Here is a 22787-nt window from a genome sequence, read left to right as displayed (position 1 = left end):
TCACGTCCTGTTCCTGATAGTTCTGCAAACATTTTACATTTTGTGCATTGTTTTAGACTGTGATGCATGGGAGAATCGCCCCTTTCGGTTCTCCCACGAGCCACAGCTCTGGCACTCTGTGAAACGCTGCTTTGCTGCTCTAGTCTTGGTCATGATTCCATTTAAGTATAATTTAATTAACAATGAAATTTAATAAGATTAATAAATTTTATTGATAATGCTATACTAATCTAACAGATTTCTAGTACAGTGCTAAGTATCTCCCTATCTAGTTTTATGTTAAAGCTTACGGTATTCCATATCATATAAGAATGGCGGCCAGTTATGAACGTAAAATCTATGATCACTAAATATTAACTTTCAAAATCACTATCTAAATTCAAAATAAAAGACAGAGCTTGGCTAGAACTAGAAGTTACTTATAGAAAATAATTTAGTATAACAATTAAGTCAAAACAATTAAATAGAAATGAAAACTTAGCATTCGCTGGATTTGTAAAAACCTTGACCAACGTGGATAGAAGGGGTCAACTTAGCTTTGGGTAAAATTGTATTTGGAAACACATTTTATTAAAACATTGTATCCTTGTGTTTTATCTTTATAAGTTATTAAAATATTTTTAATTTATTAATTTTTTTCTTTAGGCTCACTCAAGTGTAATAAAAACTATTATCATGCATGCAATGGCAGACTGGTATATGCGAGGTGACTGTGATCAAACTCGCCTTTCGAGGATTCTCGATGTGGCTCAAGACTTAAAGGCACTATCTATGTTGCTTAACAGCAGTCCATTTCCTTTTGTAATAGATCTAGCATGCCTAGCATCAAGACGAGAATATCTGAAGTTAGACAAGTGGTTGACAGACAAGTTTCGGGAGCATGGAGTATGACATTTATTTTTATATAGTGAAAAAATGGATTTTTAACATTCATTATACAGTGTGCATGCTTGTGTAATGCAGTTAATCTGTCTTTTTATTACCAAATCATTCTTGAATATATGTTTGTCCACAATCTTCCTTTTGATTTTACATTTATCAAAAATGTATTATTATATACAAATTGTATATGATAATAAATCATTCCATAGGTCTTGATGAGGAATTGAGTTAATAATTTTAAGCAAAATTAAACTGATCTTTAATTAAAAAATTCATTTTGAAGGTAATATATGAATATATATATATATATACACAGGTGACCCCCGCTTAACGCTGATAATTCGTTCCGGAAAAACAGAGTGCTAAGTGAATCCGTGCTAAGCAAACGCCGCATTCCCATAAGGTAACATAGGTATTTGTAAGTTTCGGTCGGTGCCATAGGATATTTGTTAATCAATAATAAACGGTAGTGAAAAGATGCACAAATGTCGGTCAAAATATTTAATATTCAAATATTTGTACATATAAAATATTCTGCATTACATACGTATATAATTATGTGGTAACTACTTACGTATCAAAATTAAACTTAAAATTCCAATTAAAATCATGAATTTAATTGATCTAAATTGATTTTAATTGATTTAATTTAATTGATGAATTTAATCATGACAAATGTGTCGATGTTGGGTTGGCACTCTTCTAAATAAACTAAAAGGGGTATTAATTTTAAATCTCCCGCAGCATTACCACCCAACAATAAAGTCACCCGATCCTTCGCCACTTTGAAACCTAGCATGTTTTTTTTTTCTTCTTTTAATATGAAACTTCTTTTAGACATTCGTTTCCACAAAAGTCCTGCTTCATCTATGTTATAAACTTGTTGAGAAGTATAACATACAATACCCCTCTTCAATAATTTTAACAAGTTCTTTTTTGAAAGTTTCGGTTCCTTGATCTGCCCTTGCAGCTTCTCCCTAGATTTTAAATCTATTCAACCAGCCCTTACCAGGTTTAAATGGTTCCATATTTTTTTTTTTTTTTTTTTTTAGGCGAGTTTTCTTCAGATCATCATATTGGCTAATCTCTCTCTCTTTTATAATATTTAACTTTGATAATAGAGAGCTATTAAATGCTCAATAATTCCTATATTATATTATAAATCAACAGGGATTACCTTTGTTTTTGATATAGGAAGCTTCTTTTCCAACTCTCCTAGTCCAACTCACTAATAATTCTTGAGGATGGCGATATCTATTTTGTAAAGCAGGTGGGACATCCCCCACTGACATCCCCAACTGTTAGTGTTCAGACTGTGTGGTCTCAACAATGAGCGCTCATGGCTGCTGTCTACAAACACCATACTTCTGGCAGCATGGAAACCATTACTTGGATTGGCATAAAATTAGATTTTGAGGTCTAAACTGTTTAATAAATATATAGACCGATTATTTCTTTCGGTCCTATAACTGGACTTTAGAGTTTGATTTAGGGTTCTAATAAAATTGGATATGGGTGGGGGGGGATTATTCTCTACATTCCTTTGTATTCTCTACATTCTCTATTCTCTAGATTCTCTATTCTCTAAGTAGAGGGATTATTCTCTACATTCCTTTGTAGGAATGTATGGTGTTTTCAGCAGCCATGAGTGCTCATTGTTGAGACCATACTGTCTGAACACTAAGGTTCTGACAGTGGGGAAGATGTCCCACCTGCTTTACAAAATAGATATCGCCATCCTCAAGAATTATTAGTGAGTTGGACTAGGAGAGTTGGAAAAGAAACTTCCTATATCAAAAACAAAGGTAATCCCTGTTGATTAATAATAATAATATTTAACTTAACTGAATTCTGCATTGGATATTATCTTCAATAAAATTAGTTAAAGTCTTTCCATTTCAATCCTAATAGTCGGCCTAGCCCTAGTTGCTTGCAGTGGAACAGCTATCTTTCCCGCTGCTAAAATTAATTCTTTATTTTTTTATAATTGTTCTTACAGTTAAACTTGCAAGTCCTAAATTATGGCACACATCCGCTTGTCGTCGACCGGAATCGATTCGCTTCAAAACGTGTAATTTAATTTTCAAATTCAGTCTTTTTCTTACATTTATAGGCTTCGTACTGCGTCCAGACGTTGCTTTTTCATTCTTCTCGGCCATTATTAAATCTTCGAAAATGTAACTGCGTTGGTTGCATTAATTATGATACAATGTTCGAGTAAAGTGTCTGTTACGCACGATGTCTAATACTGTACTGAGTGATGATTAGTCTTTGGATAAATGCGTATAACGCAAATATTACAAGCAATAAACTTGATAATTTTTTAAAATGTTGATCTTGGAACTACGTAACAAGTCACTGTACTGCATTAAATTAGTGTGCAAGAAAATTTCACTGAGCATGGGGAAATTTCTCAAGTCGGCGTGGGAAACGTTTTAATGATGTTTTGCTATTCATTTTAAAGCTATCAACTCCATCAAATGAAACAATTTCATTAAATATGCCAAAAATGCAATCTGTAAAAGAGCGTTATAGTGATCTGTGACAGCGTTATAGTCAGGTACAGGTTATAATATAAGAACAGCGTTATAGCGAACCACATTATAATGGGGGCCTGCTATATATATATATATATATATATATATATATTTTTTTGAAATTGCATTGGGTTTTAATCAGTGTAGTAACATTTTCTACAATGCAATGAAGACATGGATATAAATTAAAGATCGTATAGCTATGAATAAATTTTAGGATTAAATAAATGGACCACTGAAATTTTAAATGCATTTTTTAAACAAATGAGATATAAACTGTGTAGACAATTTATGCAAAAATGCTAGACTGATTTCATTTGAAATATTGCAGTCAATGTGTTATTAACCATATATAAATAAAATGCTTACTTACGTCAATGAACAAATTATTAACTTGTTGGTTATTTCTTAAATTCTTACAAAGGTTCCAATCAACCTGTCCACATTTAACATTTTAAATTGACCCTGGAATTTAAGCATAAAAACAAATGAAACTATAAATAAAAGAAATTAACTAATTAGTATTTTTCATGTCATGGTTTGCTCAAGAATATTTATAATCTTTGCAGTTGAAACCAGGAAGAGTGGCAAGGAGTTATATGGCTAAATTAAGTGATCTAGTGATCTCAGAGAAGTCTGTGAGTAAAACTATGAACCTGAGCCAGTGGTGGATTAAGGATGGTTGGGGCCCCTAGGCAAATTATATTTGGGGGGGCCCCCCAAAAAATAAAAAATAAAAGAATAAAAAATAAATAAAATTTAGGTGGCAAATAAATGAAATTTTGTACTTTTGAATTTTTTGCTTAAATTTTCGCTTAAATTAATCAAGATTTTTATTATGTTTACTGAAAACATTAATCTATTTTAGAACACTATAGGAAAATGTCTTGGCTTGGGGCCCCTAGGCACGTGCCTCATTGCCTTAATGGGTAAACCGCCACTGAGCTGAGCTAAAGTAAGGTTCCAGGAGTGGACTGAATGCATTCCATTATACTAAAAAAAAAAAAAAAAAAAAAAAAATGGCTACATGTGTGAATCAGTCTATTTGGGGGATGATAATGATCCCCAAATGGTCCATTAGATTTTGGGATGAGCCCCCTGGAAAAGTGCTGATGTGTCCCCAAATCACAAAAGGAGGTGCAAAAGATGTGTTGGGAAACTGTAGGCCAGCAAGTTTGATTGCGGTGGTATAATGATCACAGTATCTGTGACTAAGGATATAATACAGGGCTATCTAGATAGTAATGGTATCCTTAATGAGTAACAGCATGGATTTGTGTAATCTTGCCTGACAAACCTAGTTATTTTTGCTTTCCGTGCCCAAAACCATCAAACTTGGACTACAGGTGGCCCTATCAAAAGGACGAAGGACACAAACCATCACATGGCTACATTGTAGGTGAGTTACACTTCCTGGCCAGACTTAGTCAGAATCTTCTGACCTAATGCTACTATCAGAAACATGAAAGCTGATTATAGAACCTGGTATTTTCATTAAATGAGTAGGCAAGTACAATACTTTCAAGGGCTGGCATATGCTTTCCTATGGAAGTTTTGATAAACTCCCTTTTAAGGGTTAAAATGTTAAGTATAGGAAAAGCAAACCTTTTGCTGTTTAGTTATGCAATAAATCTCCTTTTCAGAGATAAAATATGTTAACCCTTTTGCTATTCATTTGCTATTATTTCCCAGACTAAGGTATAGAGTATGTGGTTTTTATTTTCATTTTAGTATGAATATTTCAAAATATGTAACTTCTTCTCTGTGTGCCATCTCCCAATTGCGACCACCACGCCAAATGTCTTTGTCTCTGGTATCTCTGAACAGCTGCTCAATGTTCATTCCTGTCCAATTCTTAATGTTATCAAGCCACGATGTACATCTTCTCCCAGGCTTTCTTTCTTCCTCCCATTCTCCCCTCAATAATTAATTGCCAAATTGCATATTTGTTGTTCCTCATCAGGTGTTCAAGATACACTATTTTCTTTTCTTTATGCCCTTCAGTAATTCCCGGGTTTTTCCATTTCTCTCAGAACACTCATTGGTCACTCTTGCTGTCCATGGTATTTTCTTAGCATTCTTCTGTATGTCCACATTTCTTCGAGATGTTAGTTTTCAGTTCATGTCTTGGCACCATACAACAAAGCTGACCAAACGTGACATCTCATCATCCAGATTCTAATGTAGTTATCCAGGTTTCCATTTCACAATGCAGATCTTATTTTAAGAAAATACTGCCTGGCCATTTCAATCCTTGCTTTTATTTCCATATCCGGTTCATTTTTGTCATTGATCCAACAGCCTCGATATTTGATTTTGTCAACTCTCTCTATTAGCCTCCCGTTTAACATGAGGGGAGGTGTTGGCATTGCCCCATTAAGGACCATGAGCTTAATCTTGTTGATATTAATCCCCAGGCCCATTCTTTCACTTTCTTCACTCACACAATTCTGGAGTATCTGTAAGTCCTGCATATTAGTTATACAAAGTACAGTGTCAGCTGCATAACAAAGGTTGTTAATCACTCTACCATTGACAGATATTCCTTGATTTTTTTCCATCTAATGCTATTTTGGCACCTCCGTAGCCAGGTGGGAAGGAGCAACAGTGCATAGCACACACTTCTTGATTAGACCGGGGTTCAAGCCCGTCACCACCAAATACGGTGGATGCAGAAAGGTCAGGGAATGACCACTGCATATTCCTGGAGCAATATGGCCTTAGTTGCTAATGCTCCTAAAAACCAAACAACAAACAAACAACAATGCTATTTTGAAGATGACATCCGAGTAAATGTTAAACACATCCTTGCCTCACTCCACGTTCAATGTTGATGTTTTTCTGCCATCAACTACAACAGACGCAGTTTGGTTCCTGTAGAGGTGTTTGATTATTCGGATGTCCTTTTCATAAAGGCAGGACTCCTCAAGGATCTTGAGCTTGGTATGTTGAACTCGATCAAAGGCCTTCTCAAAGTCAATAAAACAAAGATGGGCATCAATCTGTTGTTTTCTGAACCTTTGCATCATGACCTGGGCACAAAATAGTGCTTCCCTAAATCCAAACTCTGCATAGTCTGTAGACTCCTCACTATTCCTGAAATTCTGATTTTGAATTAATTTTAGGAACATTTTGAGGACTTGGCTTATCAAGCTGATTAGTCTGAAGTCTCCACAAGTCCTAGTGTTTAGTTTTTAGGGAAGAGTGATGAATGTTGATGTCAGCCAGTCCTGAGGGATGTTGCCTGTGTCATAAATTCTGTTAAATAATTCAACAAGAATGTCGGTGTTTTTTTAGTCGAGCAATTTGACTATTTCCTCTGTGATTTCATGAGGTCCTTGGATTTTCCCTTCTTCATTGATTTAATCACCCTCTCCACCTCGAATCTTAGGATGGATGGCCCTACCAATGCATCGTTATCACCTAGCTCATGTTCATTAGCATTAGCAGTAGTAGAGGCATTTGATGCAAGAAAGCAAGCTTATGCAGCATCAGCCAAAAAAAAAAGAAAAAAAAAAAAAAAAACCCACTTCCACTTCACCCCTCTGTTCGTTCAAAATACCTGTCCAGCTGAGCCTTAAACTTATTTAGGCTATCAACCTCCACCACAAGGAATGGCAGTCTGTTCCACCAACCAACCACCCGCTGGCTAAAGGCAAATTTCCGCACGTCTATCCTACATCTGTCTTTCCTCAATTTGAATTTATGCCCTCTCAGGTGATTTTTCTGAGCTAGAGGAAGAATCCCATCAGCATTGAGCATGCTTAAACCATTCAAGGCTTTATACACCTCTATCAGATCACCTCGCTGGTGCCTAGTCTCCAGACACTGTAATTTGCAAAACTTAAGCCTTTCTTCGTAAGAGCACCCCTTTGTTCCATTCACTAATCTTGTTGCCCTTCTCTGTACTCGTTCCAGCAGCTCTACATCCTTCTTGAAATGAGGCCTCCAGACATGTATACAGTACTCTAGGTGTGGCCTGACCATTCCCTTATACAATGGAATAATCACCTCCTTATCCCTGCTGGAAATATTCCTGTATATCATTGACAATACTCCATGAGCTACTCTTGCAGCCCGTCTGCACTGCTCAGAGAACTTCATATCTGCCTGCACAATCACCCCCAAGTCCCTTTCATTCTCTACCACTGTCAGTGTAGTACCACAGAGTTGATACGTTGCTCTGGGGTTGCTGTTTCCCATGTGTAGTACTTTACATTTGTCAATGTTAAACTTCATTTGCCACCTCTCAGCCCATCTGCTCAACCTTTCCAGATCCTGTTGCAGCAGCATAGTGTCAGTAGTGTCCTTGACAACCCTGCCAACCTTTGTATCATCTGAAAACTTGGACATTAAGCTTGATATACCATCATCAATATCATTTATAAATACAGAAAACAATAATGGACCCAACACTGAGCGCTGAGGGACTCCACTAATAACATTAGTCCACGATGAGCAGTGTCCATTGATTACCACTCTCTGTCTTCTCCCCCTCAACCACCCCTTTACCATAGCAGCAATTTGCCTCCAATGTCACACTGCTCCAATTTGTGTAGCAGTCTTCCATGTGCAACAGTATCAAAAGCCTTTCTAAGATCCAAGTATATAATATCAAAGTTATTCCCTGCATCCAGTTCTTTTGTGACTGCATCATAGTATCCAATCAAGTTGGTCAGGCAAGACTTCCCCTTAACAAAACCATGCTGTGTCTGAGCTATAACTGAAGTCTTGTCTAAATGATCCTGCAGTGCTTCTTTAACCAGTGCCTCCATTAATTTTCCTGGAACAGAAGTTAAGCTCACAGGCCTATAATTACTTGTGTCAGCCTTTGATCCTCCTTTGTGAATTGGGGTCACATTTGACATTTCCAGTCTATGCGTACCTCCCCTGAGTCCAAGGAAGCTCTCATAATTATGGCTAAGGGTTTGCTTACCTCCTTTGCTGCCTCCTTTAATATAACTGGATAGATCCCATCCACCCCGGGTGCCTTTCTTGTGTTTATCTTCAACAGTTTCTCCTCCACTTTACTCCCAGTTATTTCAAGATTCTGTAGCTTACTGCTAGAGTTGAATACACCTCTGGCATTCCCCTTGCTGAATAACTCCTCATGTGTGAATGTCGATGCAAAATATTCATTTAGTTTGTTAGCTACCTGAGCAGGATCATCAACAGTTGACCCATCAATATCAAGTGGACCAATCTGATTAATCCCCTTCCTTCTAGAGTTTACATAAGTAAAGAACTCTTTGCTGTTTCTCTTAGCATCCCTTGCCAAGGATTTCTCGTAATCTGCCTTCGCCTGCCTAACCTCCTTTGTAACCTGGTTGCATATCAACTTGTATCTATCATAGGCTTCTGTGTCATGTGTTAATTTGTAAGTATCCCATGCATTTTTCTTCTCTGCCATATGCCTTATTAGTTCATCTGACATCCATTTTGGCCTAAACCTTGAACAATATTTCTTAGTTGGTATGTAAAGCCTAGTAGCTTCCAAGATAAGTTCTTTGAATGCTTCCCATTTTGAATTTGCTGTTGGTAACATCATCAGTTGGTCCCACTGTATAGAATTTAAATACTGTCTCAGTCCATCGTAGTTGCCTTTACGGAAGCAATAACCCTTCCCTTTACCCCTAATGGTAGTTACCTCTTTCAGTAAATCCCACTTCAGCACACTGTGATCACTGCCATCTAGTGGTTCATTTATCTGCAGATTCTTAATGCATGAAGAATCACTGCTGATAATCAAATCAAGAGTATTACTCCCTCTAGTTGCCTCCCGAACATGCTGATGTAGAAAACAATCATCCAATAAATCCACAAAAGCCCTGCTAGTGTGTGAGTAACCAGCCCCCAAATTCCAGTCAATATCTGGGAAATTAAAATCTCCCATTATAAGACACTCTGATTTACTGGCCCACTCTATTTCCCTGTACAGTTCCTTATTATACTCATCAGAGTCATTAGGCCTATAGCACACTCCTACTCTCAATTTTGATCTCCCAATGCTTATGTCACACCAAACTGACTCAACACTGCACTGTCCAGCGATGTCGACTGGCTTCACTTCCTTGGTTTTTATGTGTTTCTTAACTAATAGCATAACCCCTCCCCCCTTCCTATCCTGTCTATCCTTTCTGTAGACGTTGTACTCCCCAAATTGCAGTTCTGCATCTCTTATATCTGTGTGACACCACGTCTCTGATATCCCGACAATATCTGCCTTTGATGTTTTGAGCAATACCTCAAATTCATCAAATTTATTTACTAAACTCCTAGCATTGGTGTACACGCAAGTATACCTGCACCTGTTTCTATTCTTAGCTACCCTAACACAACCCATGTGTTTACTTGTACCGCAATGGCTCCCAGCAGTCTCTGAAATACCATGCATCTTGTTTTTCAGGCTTCTGCTCATTCTAATAGAAGCAGTGCAAGAATCTCTTTCACCTCTGCCAGTGGCTACTGTCAATCTATTGGTCTTTGTCTCCCCCCCATCTAGCAGTTTTCCGACCCACCTAACACTGCCTCGATAGCATCAGCAAATATACTTGCACCCTTTCTATTTAAGTGTATCCCATCCCTGTAGAAGCAATCTCTCCTGTTAACAAGTACAGTCCAGGCTGAAAAAAATTCTACCCCTTGAGCCTTGCACAATCTTTCCAGGGCCGAATTGATCGACAAGGCTCTCATCATATACTCCCTCCTATCGTGTCTGGGCAGAATTGCAGACTTTCATGCAGAATTGCAGAATTTCATGTGGGCAAAGTGGTCTTTTATGTACTTAGACCACAGGTCCAGTTTTTACAGATTTTTCAACGTTAATATCACCTTTGTCATTTCAGATTGAATTTGGCTGTTTCCTTCTATTAATTCCTGAAATCTCTTTAATCTTTTTGTGAAAATTGAAATCATGTTTTTCTTTCAGAGCTTCTATTTCTCAGCATTTTTGTAATCCAGATCTCTTTAGCTCTTTTAATTTTGTTTTTAATCAGTCTACTCACCTCCTTGTATATATGTCATCTTTATTGTAATCAAAAGTGATATATATATATATATATATATATACACAATATACCCTTCACAGCAATGCCAGGGGTTTTACATTGGCTGCTGGACAATAGCCTTGGGGGACGGGGGCCCACATCAAGATTCGGGTTCATCCCCCACAGCCAACAACAGAACCATTTTCAGATTATTTACAATGTATTCATAAAGATTTTATACTTTTGACATTATTTACAATAAATTAGACATTATTACACTGCCCATAATTAATGTACAATTTGTCCGTTTGAGATTAGGCTCTTAAGGATCAGTCTTCAGTATTTCCGATCTGTCACAAACTTGTAGAGGTCACTGTCGATTTCTTGGACTATGGGGAGCATCTGCCTGGGAAGAAAACGGTCACTAGCGGCTAGTCTGTTAAGATGGGCTATAAGCCTGGGAGCTGACCTCCGTCCGGGTTGAGGGATTCTCCAGCCGCACAGTTCCTATATGTTTGGCTCCGAGATTATTCCAGTAGTCATTTTGGCAGTGAAGACAAGGCATCTTTGCCGTACAAGATTTGGTAGTCGAGCAAAATTTAGTGAGTTCGCCATTGCAGTTGTTCTTTGCTGGGATGGATGACGATGTTTATGCATAATCCAACAAAGGAGCCAGTATTTGGCGAAGTGTTGTTGACAGCACTTGATGTTGGTTGGGGCTGCAGATGCCCAAATTTCTGAGGCATATAATATGACGGAGTATACAGAAGTGTATACGTACCGACGAGTCACATCCAGATCCCTGATGTGGAGCAGTTGTTGTTTGGTAGTTCAGTGCATTTAGTAGAATTTTGTTGAGCCTGTCAATGTGGGAGTTGACACTCAGTTTATATTCAAAGATGACTCCCAAGTCCGTACACATCTTGACCACTGGAAAGGGAATACTGTCTAGAGAAGCTTGGACTTCAGTGGGTTGGTGCTTCAAAGAAAAGACAGATTTGGCAGGGTTAATCAGAAAGTCAAAGCCAAAGATCCTAAGTCATGCAACTTTTCATTGATATTTTTATTACTGTTTGAGATCTGTTCGCTCAGATTAATCTGAGTATATAACTTAATATCAGCAGCATAGCAGGGTATGTCTTCTCTCTGTTGCACAAACAGAATAATGCTTCAGAGTAAGGACTCCACCTTGAGGAACTCCCGCAGTAATCTTTCTCGAGATTGTGTCTTGATCCACTTTAAGAAGAATGGTTCTGTCAGAAAGCAGGGTTGTGATAAACCACAACATGTCACCTTTTATGTAGAAGTAATTTTCCAGGAAGTGAACAAGTGAGGGGATACTGAATCGAAGGCAGCTTCCAGGTCTATATACATGACGGCAAGCTCTGCTTTAGCTTCTAGTGCGCTGAGAATGGTTCTAGTTACAGATGTTAAATTGGTGACAGTGGATCTTTCGGGAATGGCATAGTGAATCTACGGGGGTTTGTGAGGCATGATTTGGTTGGTGATGGTTGAAAGTAATCTCCTCTCCATGAATTTCAAGAGGCTGGAAGAATCAGAGATTGGCCTGAACTGTTTAATGAGTGTTGCAGACTGGCATTTAAGATGTGGCCTCACAGCATATCTGTTCCAGAGTGGGGGAAAGTAGTGCTGTGTTAAGATACAATTAAAAATTGATAGTAGAGGATCAATGATAAACTTGCTGAGGCATTTGATCATGAATTGTGACACAAGGTCGGAACGTGCAGTTGCAGTGGGTGGCAATTATAAGCTGCTTCCTGGTGATGCGAATGGTGGCGTGCATATCAGTAGGGACTTTGTTGACAGGTAAGTTGCCTTGATATATTGGGGCCACAGTGTTTGAGAACCATGCAATGTGGTCCATCCGTATTTCAAGGTCCTGTGTTTTGGAAATTCCTGTGTGCTGAGAGTCATAAAACGATTTGCGTTTTCATAGGGTTGCATTTAAATGCTTTTTAATTGCAGATGATTTGCAGTTAAACATGTGCCTGGACTCTGGAGAAGGCAATGCGATCTTGTACAGCACCTGACTCTTTCCATGTCTTATGCAGATTTTGTTTTTCTTGAAAGCTTTTGTTCAATGCAGGTGTCCACCAAGCTCTGGTGGGGAGTAATGCAGAGAATCTTTATAGCACCATAACTTGCAGTAGTTCGAACCCATCTGGTCATGAGGTCCACATGAGGCCTCCCAAGGTATCAAGGATGCAGCTTCAAGACATCATGGCGGATCAATGAATTTGGGTGCTGTGGTTTTTTTTTTATCTTTTTGGGCCTTGGATATCGAAGTTAGGTGTGGCTAAGTGCAGGAGTATGGCAGTGGGTTCGTGATCAGATTGAAAGAGATTGTGAGGACTGTCTTTGAGGTCACATGGTGCTGAAGAGAATATCAAATCCAGATTTGATCCTCTCATAGAGGGGCAGTTAAGTAGACTGATACCCAGTGAATCCATACTGCTAATGAGTTTCCTACTAACATGTGCAAGAGTAGGTGGAAGATTGAAATCTCCACAAGAAATGTGCTTAGCAGAGGCATGGAGGTGATTTACCAACCAGTGGATTACATCTTCAATGATGTCACTGTTTGGGCCTGGTGGAATATATAGAGTGTGTTTAGTGTCAAACGGCACCAGGGGTTTCCTCCATCACCGTGTAGTATACATTGTAGGTGTGAAACAGAACACTGTCAATGCCAGAGGTTTAAAGGTGTATGGATCTTGTATATGTATAGTGTTGCGTACCATTGTTCCTCTGGTCATTTAGCCACTGGGCCCGTAATGGTACCCAACGTTGCCCCCACTCCACCTTGTGGAGCACACCAGGTACGCCATTCAGTATTATAGTAATTTACTCTGGCAGGTCCTGCCACCAAATTTCCTGTGATTTCAGTAGCTAGGACCTAAAAAAAACAAAAAACCACTATAGATAAGGGTTAGCCAATAGTACTAGTTATGCAATTTAATAATGATTCGAACGCTAGTAGTTGTAATTTAGCAGGGGGGACAGAATGCTGACCATAGAGAAGATGACCCCCAAATCAGTAGAGCAGGTCTATCCTCCACCAGAGGGGAAAGAGGGGGGGAGACCAGGGGTAATCTCCCCCTTCTGCCCGGGTAGTGGAGGCAAAGGACCACGCAAGGGAGTGTGGCTGGAAAGGCCTAATGGCAGCAGCTGAGCTCTGCTGGTGGTTGTGTCACACCTGGGACAGCATGCCAGCTAGGAACAGCCAACAGCATGGATGACTTTTGGGTCCATAAGGTTCCCATTGCCATCTGTCCATCTGGTGGAGAGGCTGGAATAGAACATGCAATTCATATTATTCGCTCATACACCTTTTTTTTTTTTTTTTTACATCATCATCATCATTCTACTCTTCCGTTTGGCACGTGTTGAATCCCTATTTTCGCAAGATTATTTAATGAAAAAACTTTCGAGCCTACAGACCAGTAAGGCTCCTGGAGTTGATGGAATATACCCTATAATCTTAAGAGAGGCGGCAAGCGAGTGCATTGAACCATTGAGGCTAATTATGCGAGCATCACTAGACTCTGGGGAGATTCCCTTGGATTGGAAAAGTGCAAATGTATCTCCCATACATAAGGGTGGCTCTAAAAGTGAAGTTGGAAATTATCGACCTGTCAGTCTGACTTCAGTAGTAGGGAAAATCATGGAGGCAATGATCAAGGGTGGAATTCAGGATCATTTGGATCGAATTGAAATTTTCAAGGATACTCAGCATGGTTTTGTAAAGGGAAAATCATGTTTAACAAATCTGGTTCGCTATTTCGAAAGGGTCACTCACGAGCTGGATTTAGGGAATAATTTCGACATTGTTTATTTAGATTTCAGCAAAGCTTTTGACTCAGTCCCACATGAGCGGTTGCTTTATAAGCTGGAACAGGTTGGAATCACTGGGAAAATCCTTAAATGGATAGAAGGATGGCTTCAGGGCAGGAGGCAGAGGGTTGTGATAAATGGCTATTCCTCAGATTGGGTTGATGTAAGAAGTGGGGTTCCCCAAGGATCAGTATTAGGACCACTGTTGTTTTTAATTTTCATAAACGACATTGATGAAGGGATAGAGGGCGTGATGTCTAAATTTGCAGATGATGTTAAAATTGGTAGAGTAGTTAATGATCACTGTCAAGCTGAGCTTCTTCAGAGAGACCTAGATAGACTTCAAGAATGGTCAGAAAAATGGCAGCTGTGCTTTAATCCAACAAAGTGTAAGGTATTACACCTGGGAAACAGTAATCCCAAAATAACTTATTCACTTGGTGGAGTTCAACTAAACCCAGTACTGGAGGAAAGGGACTTGGGTGTTACGATACGGTCAGACACGAAATTCTCTGAGCATTGTAAACAGGTTGCAAGGAAGGCCCATGGTGTCCTATCGATGATCTACCAACTTTTGCAAGTAGAGATAGGGACGTGATAATCCCATTATATAAGGCTTATGTTAGACCACACTTGGAATACTGAGTTCAAGTATGGGGGCACCTCCGTAGCCCGGTGGGAAGGAGCAGCAGTGCGTAGCACACGCTTCTTGATTAGACCGGGGTTCGAGCCCGTCACCACCAAATATGGAGGATGCGGAAAGGTCAGCGAATGACCACCGCATATCCCGGAGCAATATGGCCTTAGTTGCTAATGCTCCAAAAAACATAGTAAAATTGAGTTCAAGTATGGAGACCGCACCTAAAGAAAGACATCCAGCTTCTTGAAAGGGTGCAAAGAAGGGTAACTCGCCTGGTGAGATCGGCAAAAGGGCGTCCTTATGAAGAAAGACTTCGAATATGTGGGTTGCAGAGTTTGGAAACTAGACACCTTAGAGGAGATTTGATTGAGGTGTTTAAGGCTCTGAGAGGCATCAGTAAAATGAATGAGGACAAAATTTTCAAGATTATAAATGATGCTAGAACTAGGGGACATAAATTCAAGTTACGGGCGGAAATGTTTAGATTGGACTGCAGGAAGTTTTATTTTAGCCAGCGAGTTATAAATTACTGGAATAAGTTGCCTTCATGGGTGGTAGAGGCCGACAGTTTGGGGAAATTCAAAGGTCATCTGGATAGTACTTTCGGGTAAGGGAAGCGCGTAGGATGATAGGTTTAATTTCCTTTTTATTTATTTTTTATTTTATTTATTTATTTTTTTATTTATTAATTATTATTATTTATTTATTTATTTTTTTTTTATTTATTATTTTTTTTTGTGTGTTTATCATTGTTTTGTTCGGATTTTTTTTTTTTTTTTGGCTGGTGCAGCATAAGCCATAGGCTTTCTTGCGCCATGCGGCCGTTACTAATACTAATACTAAATACTAATACTATTTAGATATCGTCCTCCATTGTTGTCGATCTCTTGAATCATTTGTTGATAACTCTGAAAGCCTGTGTTTTCCTTTAGGCATTGCAGCCATTCTCTTTTGGGTCTTCCTGGTGGTCTCTTATCTCCAATTCTTCCTGTCAGTACTACATTAAGCAGCTTGTGTTGTTTCTTCCGGTTCACATGTCTGGTTCACTGAAGTTGTTTTTTGTAGATCTGTTCTATTATTCTGCATTCAAAATTTAGATCTCTCCTTGTTCATTAATTTTGTTCTCTCCAATTTGTTTTTTTGATTTTCCTTAGACATCTCATTTCAAGTGACATTATTTTTTGCCTTTCTTATTTATTTTCCAATTCTCTGATCCATAAGTTGCTGTGTGTATGATGACAGTTTCATATAGTTTAATTTTTAGACTATTTGAGATTTTATTGCTCTTCCATATGTTTTTGAGTTTGTTCATGTTTGTCCATTCGATGTTCAATCTGTGATTAATTTGGTCAATATCACTTAGGTTTCGGTTTATTAGAGAGCCCAGGTATACAAATTTTTGTACTTGTTCCATTTGTTGATTTTGGATGTTTATGTTTGTCTTCTATGTTTTTTCCGATTTGCATTACTTTGGTTTTATTTATGTTAATATTAATTCCATAATTGTTGCGTGCTTTATCGATGTTTGTTAATATTTCTTTTAGTTGTTCTTTGGTTTCTATTAAAATCACAATATCATCTGCATATTTTATGTGGTTTATATTTTTTCCATTTATTATTGTGCTTCTTTTTTCTTCAATTGATTTCATTAGTTCTACTAGGTAGATATTAAATAGATATGGGGATAAAGGGCATCCCTGCATGACTCCTTTCTCTATTTCAAATTTCTCTGTTTTAAAGTTGTTGAATTTTACTATTGCTCTTGTATTTTTGTAGAAATTATTTACAAACATGATTATTTCATGATCAAGTGGGATTTTTTGTAGTTGCTTCATTAAATTTTTTCTGTTTACAGAGTGAAATGCCAGCTTGAAATCGATGGTTTCTTCTTATTTCAATATTTTTCTGCAATGATATTTAGTGTGAATATTTAGTCAATTATTGATCTACCTTTTCTAAATCCTGCTTGTTCTTCCCCTATTGTTTCTTCATATGTTTTAAATATCCTTTTTTTTTTTTTTTTTTATATGTAAACCCCAAACACGAGAGGTGTTAGAACCTATAGTACTTAGTACTGTGCTTGGGTTGGAGGTTGAGAAGACGAAAGAAGATATTTGTTGACATTGGACTTGAACGTCTGTCGATTGTAATTTTCAGGAAATATGTAGGAAGGAAGGTTGTTCCAGAAAACAGCAGTTGAATGAATAAACGAGGAAGATGAAAAGTTGGTTCTGTGAGTTTGAAGTTGGACAGTAAATGGATGTTGGCTGGTGGCGGCACGTGTTCAGACTGTTTTGAAAGAGAGAGAGAGACAGAGAGACAGAGAGTGGGAATTATAGAAGCCAATTCAGAAGAACAGTGCCCATGGAAGTATCTGTAGAAGAGGCATGCAGCAGAAACAGAACGTCTATGAGACAGCGAGTGGAGAGACTCTGTTAGGGATGAGTCATTAATTAACCTAACTGCCCTCTTCTGAATGGAATCAAGAAGCCTGAGAGAGGTTTTGGGGGGCACCACCCCAGATGTGGGAACAATATTCCATGGCAGGACGGATTTGCGATTTATACAGAGTGAGCAGCTGTTTGGAAGAAAATAACGCTGAGAGCAAAAGAGAAAACCAAGTTTTTTAGATGCAGAAGAAGCAATATTTGTAATGTGCTTGTGCCAAGAGAGATTAGAAGTCAGGGTAATCCCCAAAAGAGATATATCATTTTGCCTAGAAATCGGAGTGTTACTAAAGATAAGCATATTACCAGAAGAATCCTTTTTGTGAGATATAAGACAAGACTGAGTTTTAGAAGGGTTGAAATCAACTAAGTTGTCTTTGCCCCACTGGAGAATTATCTGAAGATTGGCATTTAAGGAATTGGTAGCAGATTTTCGAGAAGTTGAAGCTGATTGAGCAGGACAAGGTTTCTCAAAATGGAAAGTGGCATTCAATGTGCTATCATTGGCAAAACTATGGATAGGATTTCCAGTCAATGGAAGAAGGTCATTAATATACAAGAGGAAAAGAGTGGGGGAAAGAACTGAACCTTGGGGGACACCGGCATCAGTGGAGAAGTTAGAAGACAGAGAGCCATCTACCATCACCCTCAGTGAGCGATCAGAGAGAAAACAGGATAACCAATTACTAAAAACAGTTGGCAAACCATAAGATGGAAGCTTGTTTAGAAGACCTTTATGCCAAACACGATTAAAAGCCTTTGAGATGTCAAGAGCAACTACTTGTTTTTCACCGAACCTTTCCATTGAATTTGTCCATAAATGGGTAACATAAGCCAGAATATCACCAGTGGATCGACACTGATGGAATCCATACTGATGATCGTTGACCAGACGGAAGGTTTCTAGGTAGTTTAAGAGTTGGCAGTTAATTGATTTCTCTGTTACTTTAGAAAGAGTAGAAGTAATTGCAATGGGACGATAATTGAAAGGGAGGGATTTGTCACCCTTTTTAGGCGCCTCCGTAGCCAGGTGGGAAGGAGCAGCAGTGCGTAGCACACACTTCTTGATTAGACCGGGGTTCGAGCCCGTCACCACCACATACGGAGGATGCGGAAAGGTCAGGAATGACCATCGCATATCCCGCAGCAATATGGCCTTAGTTGCTAATGCTCCTAAAAAAAAACAAACAAACACCCTTTTTAGGAACTGGCTGGATATGAGCAAATTTCCAAGCAGAAGGAAAAACACCTTTGGAATATGAAAGTGAAAAAAGGCGGCAAAGAATAGGAGTAAGTTCAGGAGCACAGGTTTTGAGAACAAGTAGAGAAATACCATCGGGACCTGGAGCTTTCTTAGCATCAAGATTCGTCAAAATCCTTCTGACATCTTTTTGACGGAAGACCACAGGAGGCATTGAATGGAGTGTGTTGGGAATGGTGGGAGATGTTTTACCAAGATCATTAATACATGAGTTAGAAGGAAAATGGGATGCTAGCAGGTCAGCTTTATCCTTGGCTGAAGTGACAACGAAACCATCTTGTTTGGACAGAGGTGGGAGCAGAGATGGGCAAAAGTTGCGGCCAATAGCTTTGGCAAGGGACCAGAATGTTCGGCTACCATTAGGGCAAGAAGCAAGTTTTCTACTCTTAGCCTGTTCAAACTCTAGTTTGGACTGATTAATAACTGCTTTACAATTGTTGCGAGCTTTGGTGTAGGCAGAAAATGAAACTGAAGAATTAGAAACAAGCGAATTACGATATGCAACATTCTTCTCTTTAACAGCCTTAGCACATTTATTGGAAAACCTAGGTTTAGATAAAGAACGAGATTTTAAAGTGGAGTGTGGGATAAAGGATTCCATTCCTGCAAGAATAATTTCACTGACACGATCAGAGCAAACGTTGACATCAGAAGTTTTGAAACAGTAATCCGACCAAGGAAAAGAAGAAAAGAAGTCTCGCAGGTCATCCCATTTTGCATTCTTGTAATGCCAAACAGCACGAGGTTGGGAATAGCCATGAGATAAAGGTTCCATTGGAGAAGAGACAACCACCAAGTTGTGATCTGAAGTGCCTAAAGAACCTCTCACTTCGACCGTGTACTTAGAAGGGTTGTTTGTGAGAAAAAAATCAAGCGTATTGGCTGTATGATTAGGATTGTCCGGTATTCTTGTAGGTAAATGAAAATCTGTGCAAGGTCATTAGTAATTGCAAAAGCCTCAGCATCTTGACCAGCTGGATCGGTGTGACTAGAAAACGGAAGCCATCTGGAGTTCTGAACATTAAAATCACCAAGGAAAATTACCTCACTCTTAGGAAAGTTGGACTGGAGAAAGTCTAGTTGGAAAGAGAAGTCAAAGAACTCCAAGTGATTAGTGGAGTTGGGAGAACAGTAGAGACAACAGATGAATTTGACACAATGAGGTAGAGAGATTTTAAGCCAGAGAAGATCAAAGAGAGGAGATTCCAAATTGCCAAGTCTCTGACAGGGAATATCAGAATGGACATATGCAAAAGTACCACCTTTGAGGCGAAAGGAATCATACAGCGAATAATTTGGGCATCTGAGTTGAGCAGTAGTTGAATCAACCAATAACTGAGATTCTGTCAGAAAGAGTACATGGGGTTTGGCAGACTGCAAGTGGAAATGGGCATCCATCGTTGAGATTAGAATTGAGACCATGTATATTTGTGAAATGAATTAGGAAGTGCTTGTGAGGTTTAGATCTTTTTTGCAGATAAGCTTACTCTATTAGTTTGACAATTCATGGTGTATTCAATAGTAAGAAAAAATGGTGGTGGGACATGCTGTATGAAGTAATGAAATTTTTGGATATGGCGTACACACGGTAAGAGTATACCCATATCCTTGACATAACGTGGCCTCGACAATGCTTCCAGCATACACAGTACTCGGACTCCCTCCAGTCACTAACTGGCAGAGTAGAGGTAGCAAGATTATACACTAGCTGATCCAGAAGCCTCCTAAAGGAGTTAACCAATAGGTTCGGTCTGGTGTTCTAGCTAGCGGCCGGCCTGCAAACACTGTTTTAGAGCTGTACCCTCGAAATGTAAGGACTCGCCACAATGTTCATCATAACCTCAAAAGTCATACTGCATGATGGAAGAGATAGGGAAGGGTTGACTGGAATTTTGTAAGATCCTTATTAATATTATATATATATATATATATATATATATGGTTTAAAAGGGTAATGGGTCTATAATTCTAACAATTTTCTTTATCTCCTTTATTGTGTATAAGTACTATTATTCCAATTTTCCAGTCTTCGTTATATCACCTGTAAATAAAATTAGATTAAAATGCTGCTTGGATACCATTAGTTCTTCTGGGGGGGGGGGGGGGGGAGTATAAAAACGGTGCCTTGTCCTTCTTCATTTGACTGATTGCTTTCTGAACTTCTTCTTTTGTTATCGAGGGTTCTTTATCTCTTCTCTTTTCTTTTTTTTTTTTTTTTTACACATTTTATATTTTGTAGTTCCATTTCCCCCCCCCCCCCCTGCATTCCAAGGCAACATTTTATAGTTCTAAAATTTTACAACTTTTTTATACTTTTTTTCCCCCATTCATCCATCATTCTTATTCACATCATGGGGGTGACTTATTAAACAAGCAAAATTGACACCAAGCTGTGAATTGTGCCTGTCCAATTATTGATTTAAATGACATACAAATAATAAAATTTAGGAGAATATTTATCTTCATATCTAATTGAACGAAAAAACAAAAAACACACATTTATATAACAATTATACTAATACAGGCAGTTATTGCTTTACGAGTTCCCCGGTTTACTAGTTCCCCCCCCCCCCAAAGTATCAACAAAATCAAAAATCAACATAATCAAGAAGTGTGTGCTACGCACTGCTGCTCCTGCCCACCTGGCTGTGGAGGTGCCCTATTTGATGTGAAGAAGGATCACCTTCAAATATGGAAAAATGCTGTTGAATACCCACATCTACTTCAACATGCTCATCGAATGATATCTTGTTTTGGCACAACTTACTATTGTGAAATGAACATTTGCATATATGACACAAATTAAAACAAGCTTGAGATCTCAGATGACTGATATTCACTTGGAGGACCAATTAAAACTACGCTCAACGATGTTGGAACCAAATATCATTAAGCAGTCGCGAAAAAGTCATTAAATGGTTTGTTGTCTAAGTTCGTCCATTTTTAGATTTGTTATCTCTGCTAAACAAATAAATGTTGCTAATTTTTTTTGTTTGAATTTCTCATATACAATAACAGGCTGTAGTTAAAATTGTAAAAGTGCATACAAAAATGTAATTTTTTTTGTATATATTTAATTCTCAGCATGCGGCCTAATAGTATCTTGATTAAATAAAATATGACCTTCTGACATAAAAATGTTCCCCACCCCTGATCTAATTCTTCTATGTGCACTTTCCAACTGGTCTTCACCATTTTCTAAAATGGCATCTTCAAACCTGTATGTAGTATTCAGATGCAACCTATGTACTCCTTTATACCTAAATTACCTACATCTTAAAGTAGCATTAACTGCCTTTCCTCACCTTCCTATCACCCATAAACTTAGACATCAAACTTGAAATATGTATGTTAGTTGATAAATATTAAAAACAAATGTGGCCAACACTGAACACAACAACTTGTAACCATCCCTTTATCCATAGCAGTATTTTCTCATAATACTACACTACTCCATTCTATGCAACAGTTCTTGTGATCTTGCATCTAGTTCCTTTGTGATAATGACACAGTAGCTAATGGTCAGACAAGATCCCCCCCTCCTTAACAAATCCATGCTGTTATTTTCTTATATCTCCAATTATGTCATAATGATCTTGCATTGTTTTAGCTATTGACTACATTATTTTCCTTAGCCCAAAAGTCAAAGTTACAGGTAGTTGTTCTCTAGCATTATCCACACCTTTGTCTGAAACGTTATTTTCACTGCATATTTACCAGTGGCTGGGCAAAAATAATGCACAAATTATTCTTGAAACTGTCTGCGTGATCCAAATCTTTTTTGCTTTTAATGGCATGGGCAGCCCACTAAAGCCCTTGGGTTCTGGGAGTGGTAGACGATCATTGACAAATGATCTCTAAATGTTTAAAATGTCATGCAGCATTCCCTCCTAGAAATAGATTGAGATATTTTCATATCTTAAATTCAGGCATAGAACTTTCCTCCTTGGAAATGAACTGATCTGTTGGATATTTTGTTTTGAGAATTTTGTTTTGTCTTTGAAAACTTGTTTTTAGATTTTAATCTAAAATTTGCTTAAAAATTTCTGGAAAGCATATCCTGGTGCTGCATATGTATCATCACAAAGAGCTTCCCCTTAAGATTTTGATACTCTGCTTCTCTTTTTAAAATGTACTGGCCAACTGGCCATTAGCATTATTATCTGGGATCTCTCATGA

At 38.3% G+C, this 22787-nt stretch overlaps 1 protein-coding gene across 6 annotated transcripts in view; it reads left to right on the top strand.

The window, feature by feature from the left end:
* Not1 (CCR4-NOT transcription complex subunit 1) overlaps positions 1–22787 on the top strand; it is a 710948-nt gene that overhangs the window by 215502 nt on the left and 472659 nt on the right. For all 6 annotated transcript variants that reach the window (XM_090381951.1, XM_090381950.1, XM_090381952.1 and 3 more), the window contains one exon: positions 646–885. In XM_090381951.1, coding sequence (XP_090238077.1) covers positions 646–885 — 240 coding nt within the window. The remainder of the gene's footprint in view (positions 1–645; positions 886–22787) is intronic.

This window comes from Mastigoproctus giganteus, chromosome 9 (genome assembly GCF_048544385.1).
Source record: "Mastigoproctus giganteus isolate SK-2022 chromosome 9, ASM4854438v1, whole genome shotgun sequence".
In the NCBI taxonomy this organism is placed as follows: Eukaryota; Metazoa; Arthropoda; class Arachnida; order Uropygi; family Thelyphonidae; genus Mastigoproctus; species Mastigoproctus giganteus.
This window is presented reverse-complemented; position numbering and strand designations above follow the sequence as displayed.